General features: G+C 42.4%; 3 protein-coding genes across 8 annotated transcripts in view; 2 read left to right on the top strand and 1 right to left on the bottom strand.

The window, feature by feature from the left end:
• The first annotated feature begins 12 nt into the window (after positions 1-12).
• On the top strand, positions 13-8359 carry LOC148404307 (sodium/potassium/calcium exchanger 3-like). 3 transcript variants are annotated; one of them, XM_088378526.1, is made up of 17 exons: positions 13-514; positions 684-788; positions 2359-2435; positions 2513-2587; positions 2701-2785; positions 3529-3632; positions 3725-3799; positions 3945-3970; positions 4046-4099; positions 4196-4332; positions 4533-4702; positions 5902-6166; positions 6278-6444; positions 6907-7021; positions 7170-7282; positions 7629-7694; positions 7783-8359. In XM_088378526.1, the coding sequence occupies exons 1-17, from the start codon at positions 400-402 to the stop codon at positions 7891-7893; spliced, it is 1860 nt and encodes a 619-aa protein (XP_088234652.1). In that variant the 5' UTR covers positions 13-399; the 3' UTR covers positions 7894-8359. The 3 variants fall into 3 exon arrangements, with proteins under 3 accessions (XP_088234652.1, XP_088234661.1, XP_088234642.1); XM_088378535.1 differs by having other exon boundaries at positions 13-523; positions 4533-4621; XM_088378516.1 differs by having other exon boundaries at positions 13-523.
• A 311-nt stretch (positions 8360-8670) lies between these two features.
• Positions 8671-17434, bottom strand: LOC148404306 (zinc finger protein ubi-d4-like). 3 transcript variants are annotated; one of them, XM_088378599.1, is made up of 11 exons: positions 17304-17434; positions 16273-16433; positions 15661-15768; positions 15350-15546; positions 15029-15121; positions 14450-14534; positions 13862-13996; positions 11624-11755; positions 11397-11509; positions 10672-10753; positions 8671-10188 (listed from the first exon to the last, which is right to left on the bottom strand). In XM_088378599.1, exons 1-11 carry the CDS (start codon positions 17333-17335, stop codon positions 10103-10105), a joined length of 1224 nt encoding a protein of 407 aa, XP_088234725.1. In that variant the 5' UTR covers positions 17336-17434; the 3' UTR covers positions 8671-10102. The 3 variants fall into 3 exon arrangements, with proteins under 3 accessions (XP_088234725.1, XP_088234733.1, XP_088234740.1); XM_088378607.1 differs by having other exon boundaries at positions 15350-15543; XM_088378614.1 differs by lacking the exon at positions 13862-13996.
• A 792-nt stretch (positions 17435-18226) lies between these two features.
• The window catches only part of neil3 (nei-like DNA glycosylase 3), a 72718-nt gene continuing 63050 nt past the window's right edge, over positions 18227-27894 (top strand). For both annotated transcript variants that reach the window (XR_015859042.1, XM_088378578.1), the window contains exons 1-10: positions 18227-18689; positions 18840-18952; positions 20241-20381; positions 20533-20746; positions 21087-21161; positions 23437-23603; positions 24975-25141; positions 25524-25761; positions 26624-26798; positions 27574-27688. Coding sequence is in view for 1 of the 2 variants with exons in the window: in XM_088378578.1 (XP_088234704.1) it covers positions 18585-18689; positions 18840-18952; positions 20241-20381; positions 20533-20746; positions 21087-21161; positions 23437-23603; positions 24975-25141; positions 25524-25761; positions 26624-26798; positions 27574-27688 (1510 nt within the window). In the remaining variant the exon portion in view is untranslated. The remainder of the gene's footprint in view (positions 18690-18839; positions 18953-20240; positions 20382-20532; positions 20747-21086; positions 21162-23436; positions 23604-24974; positions 25142-25523; positions 25762-26623; positions 26799-27573; positions 27689-27894) is intronic.

Below are 27894 nucleotides of genomic sequence, written 5' to 3'. Positions count from 1 at the left end.
CTCTAGTGGCGCAGTGTGCCATCGCTCCACGAAAACGCCTCCTCTCCCGTTTTCCTTTATCCAGCATTCGCGTGCAATCAGATGTTGTGACACGAGACGTGAGGATATGAGCACTACTCGACGTTTTCATGTATGCGCTGGTTGATGCTTCGACTGGGCGGTTTGACCCGGACTCCTTCCATCTGGGTTGGATGCTGAGATGCTGCTAACGGGCTGAGCCTCTTGACTGGACTCCTTATCCGTCGGAGGGGAACCAAGAAAGACGATTGTATCCTTACATTTATAGCAGCAGGCTGCGTTTTTGACTTATTGCTGCGCGCAGGGGAGCTGCCACGAAACGCGTGAACGAACGGCGACATGTTCTGAACGTAGAGGCCGGCGAGTGGTGTCGGCGGCAGGATGAAGGCGCCGAGGAGACCGAGGCAGAACCTGCTTGTCCCCCGGCTCTGCGTCAGTGGACTCTGTCTGCTCACAGCTGTCTGGGTGTTGCATCTTAATAATGTAGCAGTTACAGGTGCTTGCAGTTACGTCTGACAATTTCCTTTCTCTGATTCAAACACATGAATAATTTAGAAAGCTAAAAAATGATTTTTAATTAATGCATGCCTTTAGCAATCAACATTGTGATCACTAAAAATACTCGCAGTGTTGTGATTTCACCATATAGCTTCCCCTCTTTGCAGACTATCGTGGAAACTCTGGAGATGTTGAAATCTTCTTATCCAAAAAGGAGGTCATCATCCAGAAAGATGACAACAATCAATCCTCAGACTCATTCTCCAAATCTGGTAAGACATTCTTTGCGTTAGAAGCAGACTAAAGGGGCGTTTCCCATCATTTGGCGGCTCTCAAAACTTTTTACACCAACTTAGTACCACCTCCAAAAAAAAAAAAAAAAAACCGTTGCTCTCATATTAGCATCGCCATAATGATCAATATTAAAATATAGTCGACCTAACCGGTGTTCTTAAAAATGATGCAAGGGTTTCATTAAAAAAATATATGTATTGTCATGAGCCACTGTAACATTATGCACAGTGGGAACATTTATACAGTGATTAAATTCAGAAAAAGGAAAAAGACTGCACTTGAATAATGATTAAATTAAAATATATTGCATATAAATTAAATAGGAACCATATGTAAATGTTTTTCTTTACTTCCTAAAGATCAAATGCAAATGTAATTGTACGAATTGAAATACAATTTAACTGGACTTAAAAATCCAATTGAACAGACTTGAAAAGTGAAAAAAAGATTTTTTGTTGGATTGAAAGGCTGATTCATTTTAATTTTGTTTAGTGGTCATGCACAAACAATCTGTGTGCACTTTGTCTTGTGAAATCATGACGTGCCCACCGCAAATTGCTGAGTATCACAACAATGGCAGGTCTAAACTGCACATTGAAACCTTGATGCTCACAAACTGTATGTAGCCTTTGAGGGTTCTGGTTGCTAAGAAACTAAACGATGCGTCGCTAGTTAGAATCAAAGCTGCTGACCTGCTGTGATGACCTGCTGATTAGTGAACCCATTCATCAATAGCTCTCCATCTCATCACTTAAACATGTTCTTCGGTAGTGGGCCAACTTTGAGGCAGGTGGTCATAGGAGCTTTTTAAGGTGAACGTAGAGAATATCCAGTCCCCTCCTAAAGTATTGGAACGCCAAGGTCAATTCCTTTGTTTTTGTTGTACTGAACACATTCGGGTTTTTGATCAAAACATGAATATCAGCTAAAAGTTCTGAATTCCAGCTGTTTGTTCATCAAGATGTGTAAAACAACTCAGCTCCTTTTGTTTAAAGCAACCCACTTTTCAAGTGAGCAAACGTCTTGGAACAGACATTATTAAATTATGCATATTATTTAATAAAAAATGAATCAATGTAGGATATTTCTTCTCTCAAAGTCTCCTTCAAACAGTGGGTGGTGATAATGGCTCCTTTGTCCAACGTCCTTTGTCCGCTTGAGTTCACTGTCTGACCTTTTTAGTAATGATACTCAAGGAGAAGTTCAGCTTTGCGGCTCTTTGAAGTGAATAACGTAATTGAGATATGTCGAAGAGATGGCAGAACTCATGGTGGAGAGTCACAAGAAAAAGGCGAGAAAACTAATTTGGGAAGCAAGTTAAGCGTCTTTGTCATACACTGAGTGAAGTTTCAAGCAAAGAGGTTTTTGTCAATCCCTCTTTGTACAGTTGTAATGCTTTTAAAGTGTCTAGCTTTAAAAAAAAAAAAAAGCTGTTTCCTCAAAAAAAGGGTTCAACCGATTTTCTGTCTGATGTTGAAAACCTGACGAAGTGAATTATTCATGCTTCAGTTAATAGTCGACTGTTTGTTGTTGTCGTCTCTTGCGCAGCCATCAGCGAGTTTCCGGAAGACATTTTCACTCTGGAGCAGCGGAGACAGGGAGCTGTCGTCCTTCATGTGCTCTGTGTGAGTCACCACAGAGCTGAGATGAAAAATGGAAAAATATCTTAATGTTTCTTTCAAAATCAATCTGGTCTTTTCAGGCAATCTACATGTTTCACGCACTAGCCATTGTGTGTGATGTTTATTTCGTGCCATCACTGGAAAAAGTCTCAGAGGTGTGAGAGCCTTTTCGTTGTGATGTATTTCCAAATGGAAGTGAACGTTGTTCCCTCATTTTGAAAAGAAAAAATAGAACATCAAAACATTCCACCTTTGATGAACCTCCTAGAACCTGCAACTCAGCCAGGATGTGGCCGGGGCAACCTTCATGGCCGCCGGGAGCTCTGCCCCTGAGCTCTTCACATCTTTGATTGGTCAGTACCAAACTCATTTCACCCATTACTTACTCTACTCTGGAGTCAACTCAATCACGCTGCATCGGCAAATTGCCAGCACTCATCAGCATCTTGACCTGATTGGAACTGTAAAAAAACAAAACCCAGAGGAAGCACGAGAAACCAATTCTATTACAGAGTAAAATACAGGATGAGAAAAAAGATATAAAGATATGAGCTGGTAAGAAGACAAACAGTGTGGTTTCAAAAAGAGGTCACATAGTAAAAGCAACAACAAAAAAAGAATAAAAATTCAGTCGGAGACAAATATTGCTTTTAGGCACTACTTGATAGAAGATTTTACAGAATTGGAGTCAAGTGTCATGCTTGTTTCTTGCTTTGTCGTTGGTGCCTGGAACCGGTCTGATAAGATTCATGCAGTAAAAATAAAAATAATGGTCCTGTTAGTGGTGGAAATAAATACCAGATAAGCAGTTCACTAATGCTTCACACAAGAGAACGCTTTTTACGATAACAATTTTTATTGTTGTCAAAGAGACCAAAGTTGTTTGTTGAAAACATGACAGATTTTTCACTCTTGGGATGATAAGTTGTGACCTCTGGTTCTCTAGCACTAGTTGGAAAAATAACTTCGGATAGCATTGCCAAGCTGCTGCAGCGAGGCGGACAATAGTATGATTGATTGCAAAAAACAACATTATTCACATCATGCTACTTTGAGTTGATAAATACTGACACAATTATTTTCAACTTATTTTCAGGAGTGTTTATCACAAAAGGAGATGTTGGTGTCGGAACAATTGTGGGTTCGGCAGTCTTTAACATCCTGGTCATCATTGGTCTCTGCGGCATCTTTGCAGGACAGGTCTTAAAGACACACACACGCGTGCACACAAAATGGTCACATTTGCTGGAGCTGAGAAATAAATGTCAGATATTTGGATGTTCTCTCTTCAGCCAATCTCCCTGAGCTGGTGGCCGTTGTTTCGCGATGCTGTTTTCTACATCTTGTCCATCATTGTGCTCATTGCGGTAAGAAAGCCCGTTCAGAAACCTCAAGCAATTTTTTTCATCTCAACGGCGTACTTGTCCATTCTAGACAATATGATTATGATATGTAAATTCACTCTGCGGTGTCATTGACTTTTTACCTTTGTGTTTACTTGTGAACTTGCAGGTGATCTACGACGAAAAAGTCCAGTGGTAGGACAGGAGAAAATTAGTATACATCCACCCGTACTGTAATTTGAGTATTTCTAAATGTGTGTCTTTATGCAGGTGGGAGACCATAATACTGATCTCCATGTATGCAATATATATAATCATTATGAAGTGAGTCTAATCTCCTTTCTTTCCTTGTCAATCGGAAACTGCCATGCCTTCTGAAGCGTGTGCGCATGCGTGTGTGTGTGTGTGTCTGGTGTCTAGGTTCAATAGCTGTCTGTGCAGCCTGGTTGAGAGGTTTTGCAACCGGGCAGGTCCGCCGTGTTTGAGCGGTCTGCGACGTGCAACGGCGGTGGGGAATACCGGCGACTGTGATGCAGACATTGTGCCGCTTAAGTCGGGTACATCTGTTTCTTTTCTCTGAGAATTTACGCTCCCGTGTGCCTACTTTCCCACTCATGTGATAAACCCTTAATAATGGAGTTCTTGGAGATTTGAATAACGCCCAACATTTTAAGATACAATCATATGTGAAAGCTGCACACGTGTCTGCTTTTGTAAGTGATTTCCATCCTCTGTTTTTTGCCCACACCTTGATCAGACTCGTGTGCTGTGGTCGGTCAGGACTCGGGGGTGGTGAGGGTGGATGAGCTGCTCAACCTGCATCCGCACCAGCTCACCTTCTCAGAGGCAAGCCTCCGCCTTCTCATCACTGTGCATTTTTCCCCCTACACCCGCCTGCGCATGGCAGTGCGCACGCTCATCAATGAGGTACACCGCATGGCTCACGCCCTTTTACCAATTCCCTGCTCTCAGGCGCTAAGTGTGCTTGTGAACCATTTGAAACAGATCGTGACCATCGGCCTCGGCCAAGTGACATGGGTTTAATTATTCATAATTCATAGACATATGCCAAATGGTATGATATCACATCAAAGGTTTCTTGCAAAATACAATTCATAGCAGCTAAGTGTCGCGTAGACCAGAAATGGTGTGGAAATGACGTGCGCCACCTGGGCTGCCTATGCCCCAGGATCAGGAGCCTTCAAGAACAAAAAAAGATAAATGTCTGTATTTTTTTTCTTTGACACTATCATTCAGAAATAGCTCTCTATAATATTGTCGCATACTTTATAAAACATAGTAATAGCATAATTAAATCGAATGTAAAGAAAGAAACTATTTGTACATCATGACTAATTGTGCACGAGTTGGTCACTGGGGTCGAAGACAAGTTTTACAACTAGTGTGAGTGACTTATTAAGATGCAGTAATAGTAGGCATTTTTGCAGAGTGTAAAGAATATACGTATCAGTATTTTTAAATACCGTAATTTTCAGACTATGAGCCGCACCAGCTAAAATGAAGGGAAAATCTTATTTTGTTTATATACATATCAGCCGCACCGGACTGTAAGCCGCAGGTGTTTTAATGATGAATTACCAGATTTAAGGGAAAGGGGATTGTCAGGAAAGAGAGGGCGTGCCTTTTATCAACATTTTGACAAACACACTACTCTTCTCCTCCGTGACTGACATGAGCTTGATCACATGTGCTTCCGCCAGGCAAACCTTTTTACTAATGAGTAAGTGTATTAGACAGGCGACGTTGTGTGGTTTTGTGTAATTCTTTGCTTCATGTTAAGTCTGACGGTGGACTTGAAGCGGCATTAAACAGTTTCAAGCCTCATTTTGAAAAATTGCTCATTGTGACTGGATTAGAGTTGTCCTCAGCAACAGCACTCACAAATCAAAGCACAACAGCAACTGCCCAATGGCTTGATTGTGTTCTCCCTTGCATGGATCCTCACCATTTCCCTTATTCAATTTGCTGTATTGGTATGGCGTGCATGTGATGAGGCATGCACGTGGCTCATCTCTGCTTGCCTATCCGCTCACATCGCCAACATGAACTAACCCCCTCAACTCTGCAGAGTCATACTTTGGTTTAATTCGGCATCCTTCCCACAGAGGCAGAGACTGATCCGAGCTCAGGTCGGGGCCAAAGACGGCAACGTCTCAGCGGACGACGGTTGCAGTGCCGGCGGGTCACGGGGGAGAGAGAACGGCTCAGTTTCCGAGGCGGAATGTCAGCATTTAGACGTGGGGAGGGGGGAGGGAAAGGACAGCGGTGAAGCGGCCGCAGGCGCTGCTCAAGTCAAAGAGGATGAGGAGGAGGAAGAGCAAGAGGGGGAGGAGGAAGAGAGTGAACCCTTCAAACCCTTCATCATACCAGGTGAGCACTTGATGGTGATTGTTTGTTGACTCTGATCATATCATCTGTGATGTAAATGGTTGAATCTGTAATTACGCTTCTGTGTTTGTGTGGGTGTGATTATATTGTCAGATGGCCCATGTGTGCGTGTTAAGTGGCTGCTCTCCTGGCCTGTGAGCCTCTTGCTTCACTGCACGGTGCCCGACTGCAACCTTCCACAGTGGGAACGCTGGTACCTGCTCACCTTCCTGGCTTCCACCCTCTGGATCGCCCTCTTCTCCTACCTCATGGTCTGGATGGTACGAAACACACTCATAAGCAATGATAGACAACTGAGTCGATGAGAAGGACAGCAGGCTAACTCCATTTTTATCCTCATGCGGCTGTTTTCAAAGCAGAATTGCTCACGTTGCCAGCCAGGGAAAAATAGTTTGTTTCGCCGTTTTTTCCGTTCTTTGGCGTTTCATTCCCTCATAATTGATGTGACGAGCTGGGGTTCACCCTCAAATCTTTGACTTCAACTCTAAAGCTGAGCTGATTGCAAATCCAATGTAACTCAACGCTGACATCTACTGGCATTTGTTTGTCATTACAGTTATGTTCAAGCTTGAATTTCACGTAGCTGACGAAAATATGTATGTTGGCGGTTGCGGCAGTATACGGTTGGATCACAGTTGACGAGGATAAACGTCCACGTCAGTGAAATGGAATTTGCCCTTTCTAGTTCTTGTTGGCTCAATTGTATTTCCCTCTCTGTCCAGGTAACCATCATCAGCTACACACTCGGAATTCCAGACGTCATCATGGGTATTACCTTCCTGGCAGCCGGCACCAGCGTACCTGACTGCATGGCCAGCCTCATTGTTGCCCGACGAGGTGCACACTTTGTTACATTTTAATACACCGCCACGATGAGTTTGGAATCTGAGAAGGTTCAAACGTACATTTCACAAACTAGGCTCTGCAAACTCAAGATGAGATCGAGGCCTTAATCTTGTTACTTCCATTGCACATTTTCTCGCAGGCTTGGGCGACATGGCCGTGTCCAACTCCATTGGAAGTAATATCTTTGATGTGCTGCTGGGTTTGGGTTTCCCCTGGGCACTGAGGACACTCATTGTCAGCCATGGCACAGTGGTAAGTTTGAACATTATATTCTGCTAATTGAGCTTCATGAGCTATTCCAATGTGGGGGGATATTCTGTGAAATGTGATTATTCCTCAGCATTCTCACTGCAGAAAAGTCAACAAAGCAGAAATACATTCATACTAACTAGGGCATGTTCAAAAATAGACTACTGCTGCATAAATCTTGATATTGACATCTTTGAGAAGTGGGGGACAAAAACATGAGCATAACGCAGCTCACATTTGATGGTCTATATGGACTCAAGTCTGAGGACATGCATCTTTATTGTTTGTTAATTGAACAACAGTGGTTGGACATCACTCCTCTAAGTGACCCAATATTTTTGTTTCTTAGGTAACAATCAACAGCAAGGGCCTGGTCTACTCCGTTATCCTGCTCTTGGCCTCAGTTGCACTCACTGTAAGAACATTTGACTCAAGTTTGTTCGATTAATCATCGACTTCTTCGATTTAGAAGTTTTATGAATGGTTCTTTGTCCCTGCTTGAGGTCCTGTGCATCCATCTAAACCGCTGGAAGTTGGACCGCAAGCTGGGCCTCTGGCTCATGCTGCTCTACGCCATCTTCCTCTTCTGCTCCATCAGCTTCGAGAGGCTGTAGACTGGAGGACACGAACACGCATTTTTTCCCTCACTGGAATGAATTTCACGCCTCATGCCTAAAGAGCTCCCTTTTGATAAACAAGTATTTTACATGGTTTTGTAACGCCACATCTGCACCCTGGCCACAGATGGTAAATAATAATTCAGTTTGTATTCGACCTGCTGTACTTTGTAATGTGGCAAAATGTTCATTATTTCACCACTGCCAACTTTATGGGAGATTACATGGTATGTAGTTGCTTCTTGTTTACATTTTTTGAATGCAGTTTCGTCATGCCTTTGATGTGTGGTGGTTGTAAATGGCTGGCTGATCATGTGCTAGCGATTGGTGTGTTGGTTATGTTCACAAGCAGACTTTGTGCTTGGAAAAAGACAAAAACTTGTTTTGTTTCTGGATGTCTGTGCCAGGAGGGTGCACTTGGCTGTGTTGTTCATTAAAATGCTGCATTATGTGAAAACAGTGATTTCAGTTGCAAGATGGAATGGAGCATAGTGTTTTGGGAGTTTTTAAAGAGTCCAGTATTGGACTTCGGTGTACTTGCAAATGAAATCAAATCTTAGCTGAATTGGGGCTTTTACTTGTTGCTGATTCAGCCTAAGCAACCAAGGAGCTCTCTATGATCCTCAGGAAGTGAGCGAGACTGGGATGTCCGAATCAAAAATCAATCAGTCTTAATATGGCTTTTTTTAACAGGCAGAACTGTGCTGTTGTTTGAGGATAGTTACAGTCAGACACTACAGGTAGCTGAGCAAAAAAATATTGGAATTTCTCAAGTAAGTACACAATTTTTATTTAAGTCAGGCTAGTCGGCGCTGACGCTGAACAAATGTAAAAAATAAAAAAATAGTACAACAAAGTACATCATTTTACAAATACGCAGAATGGAGGTCTGACATATTCAAGGAGTCAAATGAATCCAAATGTCACAGTCATAACAGAAATACAAACAAGGCAACACAGTACATTGAATGTTTAAGAAGCTGTATATGTGGAAGTGTACGCCACATACTTTACAAAACTACTAGAAAATTCTCCCAATACAGATGGAATATCCTGTTTTTTTGTATATATTTATATATATATATATATATATATATATATATATGCATATATGTATATATATATGGAGTATTCTGTTATATATATAGTATATATATACAGTATATATATAGTATATATAGATACATATATATAGTGTGTGTATATATATATATATATATATATATACATACACAGATACATACATATACACACACACACACACATATATATATATGCATATATGTATATATATATATATATAAAATGCATATATATATATATATATATATGCATTTTAAAAAGACAAAATAATTAGGCAAATGCATTCACTGGGTTGCTGCTGACAATGTCACTGTGTGAGGTCTCTACATGTCTGAAATGTGGCTGTGGTAGCTTCATAATGAACTAACACCAAGCAATGATATGGGAAAGTGATAAGCAACCTTGTAGCCTTGTGGGCACCTTTTGGTGGATAAATACTAATGGAAAAATGATAGTCAACTATAGCGTAATGTTCCTCCTTCTGAGCCCAATCAACAGAATATTATTTCATAGTGTTCCGGCTCCATCCAGCAACATAATGAGCCGCATGGCCTTGGTGAAAATCTTTCAATGGAAAAATGCTCCAAAAGACCCGATGAAGTACACAGACAAATGTCACTACTAAAGTCCACTAGTAACCAGAACAATAATAATAATGATGATCATATAATTCTCCAGCAACATACTGTTTGTGTTGTGTTTTGTAAAATAGATAATTTGTCGGAAAACACAGCAAAACACTACACAGTGCAGATGCGGATATTTGCTGTGACGATAGTCCGTTTGCTCCCGGGAGTTCCCATGGAGACAGTGGTTGCTATGGTTACCACATGCCCGCTCTGTCATCTGTGTCTGATTTGTAGCAGCAGTCCAAGACAGCTGTGTACAGATGAATGTATTAAGACAGCTACGCTGGCAGGTTGGCGCTTCAGTATGAGCCACACTTGAACTGATCTGAGGTCTGTTTCGGAGTCATGCCGCCCTTCCCCGCCCAAACCCGTGTAGATGGAACAAGAGTGAGCCGGTTGAGCTACACAGAAGTGGGCGTTCTGACGTGTTGCTTTGCTCAATGCTCAAACGGTGGTCATGTGACAGAGGGGGTGAGCCCACCTAACTGGCGTTGTCACTCAGAGCAGGCGCTCTGGTTCTGCTGGTAGATGGAGGCTTTATCCTTAAGCAGAGCCAGGCACAAGTGGCAGCTCCAGCTCCCTGCAAAAACACAAATGGGATGTAGTGTTCGCCAACAGATTTATTGAGCAATTATTGATAATGCTTTTGATGATCTTACAGCGAAGGTGGTTTGTTTGTGCTGAATAATCTAACCAAATGTAACTTGTGTTCATGATTGCTGATTGTGCGTTTTTTTTTTTTTTGCTTCAACTTGCAACTAAACAATTGAAATCCTGGAGACATAAAAAAAAAAAACTGTTTTTAAATGTTTGTTTGCTTGCTTGCTTGTTCCAGGCAATAGCATGCCCCCTTTTCAGGGGACATCAATAATTTGAATATTTTTGCTATACACGGCAGGGCTGTACCGTATTAATAAATAAAAAATAATGTGGATTGATTCACGGATGAAGAGATCTATTTCCTAAAGCACACTGGATGATTTCTCACTGCGGTGGGAATCACTGACGACAGACACTTGCTATCAAATTACAACATTTACGTTAGCGTTGCGTGTCGTCTTACCCTCAGGCGGTTCCGTCATGGGGGGACTGAGGCAGTACATGTGGTAGCCTCGGTCACAGTCGTCACAGAACAGCAGCTGGTCCTGCAAAAAAAAAAAAAAAAAAATCCAAGCTCTTTCACAACTTTGACTCTTTTTTCTAAATAAAATGAAAGGGTGACCTATAACTCATGAATTCCCACTAGAACAAAATGCTGCCTTTTTCTAGAGAAAAGCAGATATGCTGGGGCAGGGTGAGTAAATCTACTGATGCTCTTTAAAGGCTGTTTTCGTTGTTTTTTTTTATTGACACTGGAGATTATGTGGGTCTACTTTTGGTGGACCTAGCGTTCGAAACGGTGGACCACAATATTCCGATTGCTCGTTTGCAGTACCAGGTTGGCATTACTGGAAGTGCGCTAAAGTCGTTGATCTTATCTGGCTGGTAGGACTTTTTGTGCTAGCCTCGGTTGCTTTGAGTCCCGTTCTGCCCCACTGTCATATGGTGTTCCACAGGGATCAATTTTGGGCCCTTAATGTTTTCATTGTATTTGCTGCCCCTAGTTTTATCCTATGTAAACATGGTATTTCCTTCCACTGCTATGCGGATAACTGTCAGAGATATGTCCCGCTGAGAAAAAAAAGAATGTGTACTCCTGATGTGTACTCATTTGATTTCCTCTTGCCCCTCGTAAAACTTTAATTATTGTGTTCGGTCTCGACTATGCAAATGGAAGCCCATGCTCACATCATTCTCTGAGGTGCCACAAACATTGCAGCACTTGCACTCGATGCACTGCCAGCGGTAGGTCTTCACTGCGGCCATCATTACAGGTGTGAACTGCAGACATGTTGGGTGGCCTGCGGGGTGAAGGGACCAGACACAACTATGAAACCAGCCATGACCATCAATCTTTATATACACAATGAACAGTGTGTTGAGGGATGGGGGAGGGGGAGTGACATAGGCCGTACCTGAACGTCCACAGTCTGAGCAGGACACGAGCTCTTCTGATTGGCCGGTCTTCTGGTTCAAGGTGGAGTCTCCCAGACAGAAGTCGCAATAATCGTTAGGCAGCGCTAGACCATTTGGACCTTTTTTAGTTGCTACACAGGAGAATAAACACAAACATAATTAGAAAAAGCACACCACTTATAATAAAAATAATACCTTTTAATTGTAGTTAATTATTGTTGTACTTGTTTGTAGTGATGTAGAACCCTATTGAACCAGTGTGTTTTATTTTAATTTTCTTCTTTATTTGGCTGCGTGTCTGCTTTAGCGGCGCCTGCATGTGAACTCACTGATGGACTGACGATGACCACGTCTGCCTTGCTTCCCAAGTAAGATCTGTTAGTCATAGTGAAATTTGATGGATTGGATGGACATAAATGAACAATGCTACTTTTTTTGGCTGAAACCCTATTGTATTGTATTGTATTCCGTACACGAAGCAAAAACAGGAGAGCACTTATTACTTAACATAGGTGGGTAAAGGGTACTGTCAGTATTTCGGGCCGATCCACAAGGGTCCAGTCCATCCCTCAATGAGGACAGCAATCGGCGTCGAAAACATAATTCCCACATCACATACTGCCGCAACACAAGCAAACGCGCAGCCAAATAAAGGAAAAAAGGTATAAATAAAAACAACATACACACACAGCGAATGGTGATTGGTGAAATAAAAACAATGTCAGACATGTCACTTCGGTCTGATATTTTGATCTATATTTAGCTGCGTGGGACGTAGTACTTGTAAGTCCATTGTCTACGCTGACAGACAGACTGACCCGGCGTGAAACACTCAATAAACACATTGACAGACTGACAATAAAAACCACTGTTAGTGTCACGTTTCGGGCTGAGGTTCAAAGCAGGACGGCCTTAACAAACACGTCACTTTAACGCGTGCAGGCTTGTCGCCTTGGAGCGACGTCATCTGGTAGCGCTTGCTCATTGGCTGCTGCCAAATGACATCCCTTCTACATGACAAACAATAACAGGGCCACAATTCCCAGATGACTGCTTGACCACCTCCCATCATGCAGCGACTGACTGAGCAGTAAGCCGAAAAAAAAAATCCATTATCATCTCCAAAATTACGGACAATATAGTTTCAGTTATCCTTAAAAAAAAAAAATTAACACAAATTTTTAGTTTGTTAACAAATAGTTTTTTTTCCATTCTGGTTTCCTTAGTTCCTTCATTTAGATTAACTTTAATAACTTTGTTTTGGACTGGTCGCCAAGCAATCACAGGGCACATGTATACCAAACAACCATTCACACTGGCATCTTAGGACAATTACAATTAGTTATTAATGAATATACACCTTTCAAAATGCTGGGTTAAAACCAACTTAATTTTGGTTGGAAATTGGATCGACCCAGGAACTTCTTAGGTTGTTTTGCCCAAAACATCCTGTTTTGTTGTACAAAACAACCCAACAATTGTGTTTTTTTTTTTTTAACAATAACCCAATGTTGTGTCAAATTGACCTAACTTCATGGGTTGGTCCAATTTTTAACCCAGCAGTTTTATTCGTGTATGTTTTGCGTGTGTAAGTAAGCAAGATTAGCCACATAAAACTAACACCTGCACAAGAAAACCTCAATATTAAACAGTGTTAAAATACCTATTTGACACCATTGCTATCTTTGTAAGAACTGAAATATTTTCTTTTCCAATAACTCATTAGATTGTGCAAGTGAATATAATTATTCCAGTGATTGTACAAAAAACAAAACAGAAAAACAGCTGTTTCCAAACAACCATTCAAACCTCCTGAGACTGTGACAAAGACAAACAAAATCAAGTATGTACACTAGCTGATGTGAACTGAAGTATTTACAGATTTTCACGCATATATGTACATAAATATCTCTGTCTACGCACACACAGTACATATATGTATGGTATGTAAACACACACACTCTCGCACATGCGCACGCACACACACACATTCGATGGATACGAAAATAATAAAATATTATGAATATGAATGAATAGCAGTTTACACTATCGCAATCTCCGGGTGAGTCTTTTTCAAAATTTAAGCGTGAATATAGGGGGGGGGGGGGGGAAATAGACGCAAGTGGGGGGGGGGGTAAAAATGAGGATATGATATTCCTCTTTCAAGCACACACATGCTACATAGCATGCAACCCCCTTCCTTTCTTTAGCTCTCTCAATACTTGAGAGTGACTCACTCTTCTGCTCCTCAGGCTGGCGAGGAGTGGGTGGTGCCTCGATCTCCTCGCGGTCCTCGCCCTCCTCCTCCGCCAGGTGAGAGTGTGTATAGTGGTAGCTCAGGCCTGGGCGGTTCTTGTAGCGTTTCCCACAGACTGACATACACACATGGTAATACACAGGAGTTATAGTGATGGTTGAATTCCCATATCAAAAAAGGGGCTCTCAGATGGAGCCAGGAAAAAGCGCTGTTCATTGGCCCACAGCAAGCATTCCTCTTTGAGCTTCATTTACACCACATGTATTTTGGAAGATGCTAGCCCAGTAGTAGCAAGCTCATACAGCAGAGTTGAGAACTAGCACAGAAACCAACGATTATACAGTACAGCCCAAAAAAAAAAAAAAGACAGCTTCTCAAGGAGAAGGAATAGGAATAACCTCCAAGCGAGCAATTTTTAAATATCAACTCAAGTTCCAGAAGAAGTCTTTCAGATCACATCATGCACAGCAGTAGGCTTTGTCATCTTTCATTGGGAAAATTCAGAAGGCTCCATTGCCAACATGCATGACATGAACACAGATGAGAAAGACAAAGAGTTTTTACTCACTGTCGCAGGCGTACGGTTTGTCTCTTTCCTCCAGAGCTGCAGCCGCCGCCTCGCTTTTCTTCTTGCTGTTCTTGTCACTGCGACCCTAAAAAACCCAATCGGGACATGTCACATATTACAAATTAGTGTTTGTCACACTACCAAAATGATCACTTAAATATGGAAATGATACCGGGACAAAACCCAATACATCACTAGAAGCAGTCTTAACAAATAAAAGGGGGGAACACAAAATAAAAAGAGAGTCGAATAAACAGAAAAACAAATCTTGACAATAACATGCTCTTTGTGTTCCTACCCTACACACAGCATTCAGGTTAATATATCATTTATAGACTATAACTTTAAGCCGCAAAATCCACCCATTTTTAATCCATCTCGGGGGACAGCAATTTTGCCCTGTACTGACACCTGCTCTAAACTGAAAATGACACCACAGTGCCTAAGGGCTCAAATTGAAAACATCTCACGAGCTTCGTATTTTAATTATTACATTTCTCAGCTCGATTAATGACGCTATACAAATGAAGTTGCCATGCATGGCCTGGCCTTAAGAGTTGCCAAGCTTCAAACACTCACCTTGGATTTGCTCTTGCTTTTCCTCTTGGGGGTCTCATCCTCAAAGTCTTCATCGTCTAAGTCATCCAGATAGTCATCATGGTCAAGGACTCTCTGCAGTGAAAACATCACAGGGTTTAAACTCCTTTTACCAAGAAGCTATCCTTTTATATTTGCCAGCTTTCCCAGCAACTTACATAGGATATTCAAATGTTTGTTCAATACCTGTTCATCTGTTTTTATTTTGTAACCCGCTACCACCTGGTACTACTGCTGACGAATTTAATGAAAACCAACCTGCGCAACATCATTATCATACATTACCAAAGACTAAAGCCAAACCTTGCGGACGCGTCCGGAGGATGTGTGCGTCGTCGTCGAGCTAGCAGGGGGGTCTATGGTGGCTGGATCGTCCTCGGAACCGCGGACGTCTGCCACACCGCTCCTTCTGTCGAGGGGCTCGCCTTTCAACAGAGCCTCCAGACTGCTCCCATCCACCGCTCCCAAGGCATCTCGCTTCAGGCCCAGCTCCAAATCTGCTAAAAGCACACGGGTGCAGGTGTGTCAGCATATGTGGTCAAATGGCAATGCTGCAGTTTATTGAAACTGTTTCATGGTTCTGGAAAAAGGGAAAATGTCTGAGGTGGTAATACCTGTTTTGAGAGGGGGGAAGGCCAATCGTGGGTCTTCGGGGGGATGAGAGCGCTGTTTCTTCCTCCAGCGACGAGCTGGATACGTGTACAGTTGACCTGGAGCAACACCTGAACAACAGATTGAAGGACCATACATAACGTTTGGGACATGTACCACACAAGATGGATAATTTAATTCAATAATAACATTGTTTATCACGCGTAACATTTATAATAACCTACTGAAATTCACTTCAAGAACAATTTGTCTGAATTTGCATCAAGAACATTATAGTTGTTTGTTGCCAGTTATATTAATCTATTAAAACTAGCAGCAACCCGGGCAGAGTCAAGTCGTTCATTGGCGTTCAGCTAACTTTGTACTCATGCATTTACATCACTGGTGCAGAAGCAGCATGATGTCGAACAGAGAGCAATTATCTACCAAGTATTTTTCCACACTTTCAACCCTCGATTTAAACTAGCAGCAATTGGGATTGAGTCATATCTTAGCTTTTAGCTGATTTTAGACTCGTGTACAATGAATCCCCCCACACTAAAGTATGAATATTTAAGGAATGGCCGCAGTTATATAATCAGTTTATCTGCTGTACAATAGTTTGCAATTTCTACCTGCGCTTCGGTGTCGCTTCTCCATCCAGATGTAGCAGTTGGACTGAGCCACACCAGTCTGCGAGTCCAGGAAGGGCATGAGGATGCTGCGCTCAGCACACAGTCTGGCATTGTAACTATGGCATTGTTCCATGGCATCCCGGTAATACTGCTCCCCCAGCCTATAATTTGCGTTGTCAGCAGAAAGAAATGCCCAAAATAATAATCAGGTGTTGTAACAAACATGGATAGACAACTACATTACGTTTAAGCATTTATCAAGTTTTACAACTTTTCCCCTCGTTAAGGTCGCAGATAAGTCAAATCCTATCCCGGCTGGGACGGAGCAGCAGACCACATATAGAAAACCAACCAATTTCACTCAGACCTACAGACTAGAGTTTTGGACTATTATTAAAAATAGTTTCGGGGAGGGCTGACAGTGTATAAAAATGTGGGAGCTCTTGCGTTACACTTCTTGCAGCTGGCAGAAAAGAAGAACCATATCACGTGTTTCTGAATACTAGCTCTCATGAAGTTCGATTGGGTAACTAAAATATTGGAACGAAAACTCTTGGCGATTCCGGCTTTTTTTTAACACTACGGTCAACGATAATCGAGATAATAAACACATTTCGCGTAAAACGCACGAGTGTAGCGTCGCGACGTCGGTCGGAACAATAGGTTGATTGTTAGCACGACTTTCTTCACAACAAAGCAACGATCAACAGACAGGTTTATCAGCGGGCAAGCTACTACTGACCAAGCAGATGAAAATACAATGTGGTCAGCTTAAGTTGATGGTGTTGTGTGTGTGGTATGCGAGTTACAGCCTTATCCATCGCTGTGCTTCGGTTCTTTGCCCGTGGCTCACAAGCTATCCTTAGCACACACAAGATAACGTTATTCTCTTGGGACGCATTTTGTAATCAAAATCGCGTGTCCTGTGTCTATGGTTTCCAAAGGTTTGTCGCTAATTGTTTATTCACTATGAATTGAGGTCATCACGACTCGTGGTTTTTGTCGTAAAAAAGATAGAAAGGCAAACTTACACTTTCACAACACTGTCGACGGCCGCCGCCATGTTTGGTTAGTGCAGTCGTGCGGTGTGACACTGCGCAAGCGCACTGTTGTCAGCAACGCAAAACCACTGCGGCAGACGTTGACAGCGAATGCTGCAAGGACCCTTTTTTTCTGTAGAAATTTTTCTTCATTGTTATTTTGAGGAACTAAACATGAACGAAAACTTACCAGAATTTGCACATACGTTGGGCCTGGCGGAAAATTTGCTATTTTAAAATGACCATCCGCGATCAAGAAAAAATGGGTGTGTAGCGTCTCCTAGAGGGGGTTATCGGAGCTCTGTCCCGGTGCGGGACTGGGAGACACGTGGGGCAGACTAAGCAGGGGCACTGTAGGTGGCAATGGGGATGGAGGGGGACACACGTTCCGTTTATCAATTGACAATTTTTAAACAATAAACGGGAGATAGCTCGCTCCCGTTTAATGGAGACAGCAACACTGCCTCCCCGCGGATGGGAAAGGGATCGTCTTTCAATATGTGGCGACGCGTGTGTAGGGTTAGGGTTTCAAAGTAGGATCTCAAACTAGGGTTAGGGTTTCAAAGTAGTGTAACCCATCTGATCAAAGTCAAAGTCAAAGTCAGCTTTATTGTCAATTTCTCCACATGCCAAAGACACACAAAGAAACCGAAATTTCGTTCCCCCCTATCCCACGGTGACAAGACATGGCTCACAACAGACAAACAGTAAACAAGTATAACAAAAGCGTGCCGAATAAATAATGAATAAATAACACAACAATAAATAAATAAATAATTAAGAGGAGCACAAAAAGAAAAAAACAAAAAAGAGCAAGTGCGCGTACAGCAGACATTCCCGAAAATAGCGCAACAGTGCCGCACGCTACGCAGAAGGGGGTAGCGAGTTCAGGGCCCTAACAGCCTGGAGATCCCAATGCAATGTAGAGAAGGAGCCCAGATTCGTCTTTATTCGTTTAGAGTGAGTGTCAAAGAAATAAATGCCCCAAATACCAACTTTAGAAAACACCTTATTTCTGTAATTTTGTAACCATTTGTATAAGTGATTACTTAGTTGGTTCGTCTTTCAGGGAGGGAACCGTTTGTACCACACTCCAGTCCAGATGGTGGCGGTAATGCTCAGTGAAAGCTGGTTGCCAACCGCCATTAAACACCAAAAAAGAAAAAGACAAACACTACTACGCATGCACCAATTTGAATAAGTGGCGGGGAAAATAATAGCGCAAGTCTTTCGGTACTTGCTAACAATTAGCACTTCATTAGTGAGGAAAAGATGGTGGAAGGTCCTGGGTGTACATTAAACGGCGAGAGGATAAGCGCGAGGATCCAGAAAGGACAAAGAGTCAAAGAGATGCGAGGCAGCATGTTCACAACGAAGGTATGGTGTCTGCAATAGACGTTTTGAGTCGAATGATATGTTGCAATAGCAACCAATGCACTTAGTAAACAAAAATAACAAGTAATCGTCTGGTAAAAATCAGTGCAACTCGACCATAACTCTTCCGTAGTGACGTTCGTGTGTTTGCAGGGATTCAAGCTGGAAAGAAACCACGCCATCCAAAGGCTCAAAGGCTGTCAGTACACCGGCGTCAACACCTTGGGGAAGGAGCTCTTCTTGTATTTTGGCCCTAACGCGTTGAGGTAAAGAATGTGATTAGGCAGTGGTTCTAATCATTCGTGTCCAAAGTGGCACTGTAACACAGTGACAAACGTGCGAAGGTGATGTTTTACTATTACTTAAATTTAACAGACACATGATTAGGTACAACAATGTACTTTATCAAGTGATCGACTTGCTCATCTCATGGACCTTGGACACGTCAGTCAGGTCTACAAACACACCTTTTAAAGAATACAAACACATGTATAAAAATCAACGCATTGAGGAAAGCAAGAGCAACGGACAACAACAAAAAATATTGTAGAGTTTAGAGTTAAAAAATCTTGGTTTTTTTATTGCTATTTATGACGCAATTAGTTAAAAAAATGTTTTTTACCAAACAGAACCAATAAAATCGACCTGTATTAAAATAAAAAGTATGAGTTATTATATATAATTGTTTTGGTTTCATAGGTTAGTATTATGTTAAAATAAAGGTAAATGAATTAATATGGAACAGTTTTTTTTTTTTACTTACTAAACACTTTGATTTGCAGTTTTTTAAGCATTCATTATGACAGCGCCACAATTTTCTACCGAACAAGTTTGTACTGTAAGTCATGTCTGATTACAACAATAATGCAAATAAATCGGTGGTTTTATTACTTCAATGGTACATGGTTCATAAAACAATCATATGTAAACATATGGCCTGCACGTCTCAAGCACTGAATTTATCTAGATGGAAACTGAGCAAAAAATGGATGAATTGGATAAAAATAACCATATAATTTATATCAGTTTATTCAAAAACAGATGCCAATATTTTCAAGGGACAGTGCAGGCAGCACAAACAAATGAATTATGTTTCAGTTACTGGTGGTCTGGTTCATGATGTCAGAAAATAGGCAACTGCTTTTTTTTTTTTTTTTACATTGGTTTCCAAAGTGAAAGCAGGTTTATTTTTTTTTTGGACTGAACACAGATAATCTTGGATGCACACACTTTTTTTTTAAACTGAGTTATATTTTATATTATATTATATTATATTATATTATATTATATTATATTATATTATATTATATTATATTATATTATATTATATTATATTTTAACGGGGAGCTCGAGGACCAGAGCTGGGCGTCCCCTGATCTAATAAAACCCAATATAAGAGCTTAATCAAAAGATACCTGCCTCCACAAAGAAAATAATGCTCACTTTTGATTGACACTCTGCCATGGTGACTCTGCAAAAGCCGTTTCCCTGCTTATATCACTTGTTAAATCATTGCTTTCATACTCTTCACTAAAACTGTGAATCCTCTATTAGAGTCCACTTTGGCATGAACGGCGCGATGCGAATCAACGGCGCTGAGAAGAAACATAGCGTTGGCAGCGCCTCCGTCCCCGTGCTCGAAATCCACCTGGACAACGACAAAGTGTGCTTCTTTGACAGTACGGTGGAATTGAGGTAAGCCCAATATCAGACTGGATTGAGGTTCCATGAGTTCGCCTTGGGTAGCAAACCCCATCCAGTGAGCGTGCTCAAAGTGATTTAACTCGATATAAGTACGTGTGTGTGTGCTTGTGTTCAAATCTGTCGAATTTTGGTGTTCTCACAGGTTGAGTGCTGACTGCGAGAAGCGTGTGCAAGCCCTTCAGTCCCTGGACATGTGCTCGCCCGTGTTCATACCCTCACGCTCGGCTGAGGCGGCGAGACGCCACGGCGGCAGGATGCTCTGTGATGTCCTCCTGGACCAGGCCGTCATGCCGGGAGTGGGGAACATCATTAAAAACGAAGCTCTTTTCGATGCGGGCCTACACCCGGCTGTGAAGGTACGGATGATGGATGATGCGCACCCGAAAATGGTGGTTTGGAAAGTGAGACAACCAGAGACTCTTTGTAGCTTTCTGGTATTTTATCGAGTGATGTGTTTCAGTGGCGGGGGCTAAGACGCAGAAAGTAATGCAATGCTGCTGAAGAAACTGAATCATTTGGAGATTTGATATGATTTCAAATATAAAAGAAATATTTCTTTTTACTTAGAAATGTCGTATTAAAAAAACTGGAAAATGTAGAATACTGTACAGTCATCCCATTTGGCCCACAGGCCGGACTTTGAACATGGCTGTGTTACACATGGTAAATAACTCACTGGGGTCGTGCCTTCCTCAGGTGCAGCAGCTGTCAGACGAGCAGCTTCACCATTTGGTAAAGATGACGCGTGATTTCACTCTTCTGTTTTACAAGGTGAGATGACACTCCCTTGCTAGTGTTATATTTTTGTTGTATTTTTTAAAATCACATTTTTGTATTTATTTTCAAATATTTTATACCTTTATTTTTTGCTTATTCTGTAATATTTTATACAAATTTGAGCATAAAATGACATATAATGGATAAAATAATCTGGTGGGACATGCCCGGAACACCTCCCCAGGGAGGCGTCCAGGAGGCATCCTGATAAGATGCCCGAGCAACCTCATCTGGCTCCTCTCAACGTGGAGGAGTAGCGACTCTACTCCGAGTCTCTCCCGGATGACCGAGCTTCTCACCCTATCTCTAAGGGAGAGCCCGGACATCCTGCGGAGAAAACTCATTTCAGCCGCTTGTATCCGGGATCTCGTTCTTTCGGTCACGCCCCATAGCTCGTGACCATAGGTGAGGGTAGGAGCGTAAATCGACCGGTAAATTGAGAGCTTTGCCTTTTGGCTCAGCTCTCTCTTCACCACAACGGACCGGTACAGGGTCCGCATTACTGCCGACGCTGCACCGATCCGCCTGTCGATCTCGCGCTCCATCCTCCCCTCACTCGTGAACAAGACTCCAAGATACTTGAACTCCTCCACTTGGGGCAGGATCTCATCCCCGATCCGGAGAGGGCATTCCACCCTTTTCCGATCGAGGACCATGGACTCTGATTTGGAGGTGCTGACCCTCATCCCGACCGCTTCACACTCGGCTGCGAACCGTTCCAGCGAGAGCTGGAGATCACGGCCTGAAGAAGCCAACAGCACCACGTCATCTGCAAAAAGCAGAGACGCGATGCTGAGGTCCCCAAACCGGACCCCCTTAACGCCTCGGCTGCGCCTAGAAATTCTGTCCATAAAAATTATGAACAGAATCGGTGACAAAGGGCAGCCTTGGCGGAGTCCAACCCTCACTGGGAACGAATCCGACTTACTGCCGGAAATGCGGACCAGACTCTGGCATCGGTGATACATGGACCGAACCGCCCTTATCAGTTGGCTCGGCACCCCGTACTCCCGAAGCACCCTCCACAGAACCTCCCGAGGGGGACACGGTCGAACGCCTTCTCCAAGTCCACAAAACACATGTGGACTGGTTGGGCGAACTCCCATGCACCCTCAAGGATCCTGCCGAGGGTGTAGAGCTGGTCCACTGTTCCACGGCCAGGACGAAAGCCACACTGCTCCTCCTGAATCCGAGGTTCGACCTCCCGACGGACCCTCCTCTCCAGCACCCCTGAATAGACCTTACCGGGGAGGCTGAGGAGTGTGATTCCCCTGTAATTGGAACACACCCTCCGGTCCCCCTTAAAGAGGGGAACCACCAACCCAGTCTGCCAATCCAGAGATACTGTCCCCGATGTCCACGCAATGTTGTAGAGGCGTGTCAGCCATGACAGCCCCAACATTGGAGAATCCGCCTCAGAGTCTCCAGGCCCTGCTTCCTCAATGGAAGGCGTGTAGGTGGAATTGAGGAGGTCTTCGAAGTATTCTCCCTACCGACTCACGACGTCCCGAGTCGAGGTCAGCAGCACGCCATCCCCACTGTAAACAGTGTTGACGTTGCACTGCTTCCCCCTCCTGAGACGCCGGATGGTGGACCAGAATTTCCTCGAAGCCGTCCGGAAGTCATTCTCCATGGCCTCACCAAACTCCTCCCACGCCCGGGTTTTTGCCTCAGCAACCGCCGAAGCCGCGTTCCGCTTGGCCATCCGGTACCTGTCAGCTGCCTCCGGAGTCCCGCGGGCCAAAACGGCCCGATAGGACTCCTTCTTCAGCTTGACGGCATCCCTTACCGCCGGTGTCCACCAGCGGGTTCGGGGATTGCCGCCACGACAGGCACCAACGACCTTACGGCCACAGCTTCGGTCGGCCGCCTCAACAATGGAGGCGCGGAACATGGTCCACTCGGACTCAATGTCCCCCGCCTCCCCCGGGACGTGGGAAAAGCTCTGCCGGAGGTGGAAGTTGAAGCTCTTCCTGACAGGAGACCCCGGGGATGACCCAGGACGCACTGGAGAGACTATGTCTCTCAGCTGGCCTGGGAACGCCTTGGGATCCCCCGGGATGAGCTGGATGAAGTGGCTGGGGAGAGGGAAGTCTGGGAGTGCCTCCTAAAGCTGCTGCCCCCGCGACCTGACCCCGGATAAGCGGAAGAAGATGGATGGATGGATGGATGGATGGATTTAGTCCATATGCTGTCCATATAACTTGAACATGCTGATGGCGTCATCTGGCATTTTTACATACTACCCTCTCCTCAATGTCTCTACCAGTGTCGCAAGTCTGGCTCTGCGCTGAGCACACACTACAAAGTATACAAACGTCCACGGTGCGGCCGCTGCTCTGGCGCTGTCACCGTCTGTCGTCTCGGTGACAACGCCAGGATGACGTACTTCTGCGAGCGCTGTCAAAAGCGTGACACCACCAGCATCTACATCAGGTGGGAACTCAACATTGTTGTTTGGGTCCCGTATGAAGTGACCGGTCAATGTGGGATTTTAATTAGTTTGCTTAAATAATGGTTTTCTTAGAATAAGTTCTTTCGCCTCAGAGTTGCGTTTTGGTGGTAAACTACCTTCCATGCTCAAAGAGCTTCCTTTGAAAGATACAGTTGGCTCAAAATTAACCCACTTGGGGTCAAAAAGGGACCGATCCACTACTTGAGTCAATTTGACCCAAACTTAGTTGATTATTTGTTTTGTTTTTTTCATTCTTGCCACAAAACAAAAGGACAGTTTGAAGCTTGTGTTTTATAATTACACAGTTAAAATACTACTTAAGTCAGCTATGGAACCATTTTTCTGTCTTCAACAAAGCTTTATGGATAGAAGGTTTCAGCTCTGAGAAGCCATCTTTTGCAAGCAGATGGGCTTGGCGGGGAGCAGGGAAGTGTTTCCGACACCACCAATGTGCGTGTTCAGTGTATGTTTGCCAGACAGAGCTTGGGCTCAACACCTCCTGGCTGGTGTTTGTGCGAGGCTTAGCGAGGGCTCCCCGCCGAAAGCCCTTCAAACACATTACACAGCTGACAGATCAATCTGCGAGGGAAGTTTGCTGTCAGCAGCCTTCAGCACGACTCTATCCTTCATCCATCTCTCCGTCCATCCTCACCATGATTGGCGGTCTTCTTGTCAAACATAGAGGAGCTTCATGTTGCGGCACTTACATTTAAATGCACGCCGCCTGCTACTGGTGTTGCCTCGCCAGCTGCTACAAGTGTAAATGTTTAGTTGGCTTCCTCCTGCAGTTTGTGTATCATTTTCTGGGTGGTGGCTTGGGTTGGTACTTTTTTTCTATTTTGCAGTATTTTTCAATATTGCTGTGGTAGTATATTTACAAAATTCTATGTGGCCCGTGAAAGTGAATCAAGTATGCCTATGATGCTTGCTAAGCTCTGTACCAACATTTCAAATTGTCTCATGTACTAAATAATAAGTTTACAAACCCCGTTATGACAGTAACTTGAATATTTCAACAAACTATGATTCTTGACTTCCAATTTCAAAAATATTCATCAATACAGTCAAGAGTTCAGTATCTTTTATCTTATATCTTGTTTGTGATAAAATAACCAGTTAAATAAGTACATAACATATTGTATGTGAAATATTCCATTCCTTACATTTGTGTTTCTTATTGTTATTCTTAAAGTGAAAAACAAACATTTTTGTATTATTTCTAGTTTTTCTTGAAATTATTAATGATATTTCTGTCTTATTATTAACTAGTATATACAAGAAATAAGTACAGTAAAATAAAATTGTTGTTTTTTTAAATGGCAAAGTTTTATTTTGAGGTCTCATGTCCGCAGTCAACTTCCTGTCAGAAACACCCTGATTGGCTGGGCAAGCAGTGGGGGAGCAGCCAATGAGAACGTGGCAAAGAGGGACGAAGAGGACTGGACATGTCACCTGTGCACACTCCTGAACCGGCCCGCCACCAAAAGCTGCGACGCCTGCCTCACTCCCAGAGCTCCGGGTAAAAGTCTTGTTAGTTTGTGTAATAAATATTTTTTTTTTATTTGTTTATTTCAGCAAGTACATAATCAACACTTATTTCAATTTCATTTCACATTTTGTTTTACATGACTTGATGTATATACATTTGTTTTAGCAGTATCACACTCATATTGAATTTAACAGTGATCATTTTGATCACTATATAATGATAATATTATATTTTGCTAGCAATTCATGTTTCAAGTTTGGATGCTTTGATATGGCCCAAAGGGAAAAGTTCTGAGGCTCCTGGACATGACAATGTTGTCTAATATTGTTTGTCATAAAAGTGTGTATTTAACAAGCTATGTTTTGAGTGGAGCTTCAGAATAAATATGAAATGTCTCTCGCTTCCTCTGCAGTCCACAGAGAGGACGCCCCTGCGCCCTGCTCCACCGATCTGGTGCGGTACGCCTGCACTGCCTTCACAAAACCCCGAGAGGAGCGCAAACTGAACTGGCGCTCCGCTTTTGGGACGTCCACCCTGCTTTTCTCTGATTTAAGCGAGGTGCCTGAGCTGTCTCACGGGGAAATGCCGGCCTCATCCAGTCGGCCGTGCAAGAAAATGAGAATTGATGGCGGTCCCTCTAACAAGTTGGGGTGAGTGACTCGCTCATGAATAACAATAATAAAAGCTTCCCAAGTCCGAGGGTACTCAACTTTTATTTTCAGGTTATTCCCACTCTAACGAGACAAGTTTCATCTCCTCCTTTAGTGCACACACAACAGTAACAACACATCATGGTCCCGCTGGACCCCCTCACTTGCATCACACGTGCATCAAAGTCACAATATTAAGAGAATAAAATTGGAGTTTTTTTTTCTCTGTGCCATTTATCCTCATTTGTGTCATTTTGAATATATTAGAATTGTCATAGTAGTGCGACAATAGTGTTTTTTTTTTTTTTAGAAACATGGCATCATCTCACAAGAACAAAATCATAATCTTAAATCAAAGTCGTAATTACATATATGAGTAATTTACTTTTCCAAGAGGAAAGTGCCATTTCAGGAAAATAGTTTTACTTAAAAAACTCACGCTGTTACAAGAATAAAATAATATACAGTTGCCCCTTGGTATTTGCGGGGGTAAGGACCATGCTGGCCTGCAAATAGCAAAACTATGTAAATAATTGATGATTATAATTGCACTGGAGTTAAAAAAAACATCTTTAAAAAGCAGGGATATACCACCAAAATTCCACACATTTTTTTGTGCCTTAAAAATTCAAAAGAATATTTAAAAATATTAGAAAAAATTTTTTTGGGGGGGGGATCCATGACTATCTGGGGGTCCACTGCATTTTGTGAAAAAACCTTCAATCTCTGAGAAATAAAGCTTTTTTTTTCTGGAGAAAACACTTTACAATTTTGAAAGAATAAAATCACTATTGAGTAAAAAGACTCCATCCTGCAAAAAAAGTATTTTATTATTTTATAGCTGTTTTGTCTCTTCTGTTAGTGTGCACACAACTGCAGGGATGCAGCGCAGCCCCTCCAGCCCCAGCACCCCCCCTTTGTGTGCATCCCACGGTCGCCCAGCTCTCCTGCGAGTGGTCCACAAGGACGGTGACAATAAAGGACGACGGTTTTACGCCTGCACACTTCCCCGCGAGGCAAAATGCAACTTCTTTCAGGTGAGAAGTCACACTCCTTGTGTCTGCACATTTTGCTGATACGAAGGATTAGTATTAGTTCTATTAGTCCTCTAATTTTGAATTAGACAAAGTAATACAATATTTTTCTGAAATAAATGTGTCTAATATTACAAATTTAGTAAAATCACTTTTTTCTTGAGAAAAACATTTTAAGATAATACATTTTTCTTGAAAAAAAAAAACATTTCTTCCCTGATTGCAACTTTTTTCTCAGATAAACAAATGGACAGTTATTCTCATATCGTAATTTCTTTCCAGACAATAATTGTTACTGTGTCAAATTTTAATTGGGAATTGTACAACTTTCTTGTTGTAATATCGACTTTTTTCCTCTCCGTATTTCTCAAAATATGTGAGAAACATTTTAATTTTCGTTTTTTCTCAGATGTATATTTTCTCTTAAAAACAAAATATAATACAATTGTTGTAATACCATACCTTTCAAAGATTGATCTTGTAAGATGATGATTTTTTTAAAAAACAAAAATACGTATATTCCCTGAATACTATTCAGGAGATTCTGATGGAGATGGCGAAAATATGTAGAAATTTGACGCTCTCCTATAATTGTCATGGGGATACAAATGTGCCGTACTGCCAATATTTCGGGGGGGCTCTTCTAGATGTTTTTCTTGAATAAATCTGTTTTTTATTTATTTTTTTATACCAAATAAGCTTCCCCCTCAGACTTTTTTTTTTTTTTTTTTGAAATTGCAACATCACAATTCAGCAAGTTTGTGTTTTGTTTTTCCAGTGGGCTGACTTGCATTTTCCCTTCTGTCACCATGGCAAACGATGCATTGTGCGGACTGTGCTCAAGCTGGGACCCAACAACGGCCGCAACTTCTACACCTGCGGCTTCCAAAAGGGTAAACAGTGCGATTATTTTCAGTGGGTAGAGGGCGGACCTGGCCTTTCTATCCTGCCAGGCTGTTAGCATTAATTTAGGGCTAAATTATGTTTAATTCATGACAAAGAAACACATTAAAGTACCATACTTTCAAAAAGGATGATATTGTATCTAATGCATAAACGTGTATTTACTTTTCTTCTCTATAGTGTGTTATAAAAATTT

This window comes from Syngnathus floridae, chromosome 1 (genome assembly GCF_059516105.1).
Source record: "Syngnathus floridae isolate MCC-2025c chromosome 1, RoL_Sflo_1.0, whole genome shotgun sequence".
Lineage (NCBI taxonomy): Eukaryota > Metazoa > Chordata > Actinopteri > Syngnathiformes > Syngnathidae > Syngnathus > Syngnathus floridae.
Note: the sequence above shows the minus strand (reverse complement) of the source record. Positions and strands in the feature narration are given on the sequence as shown.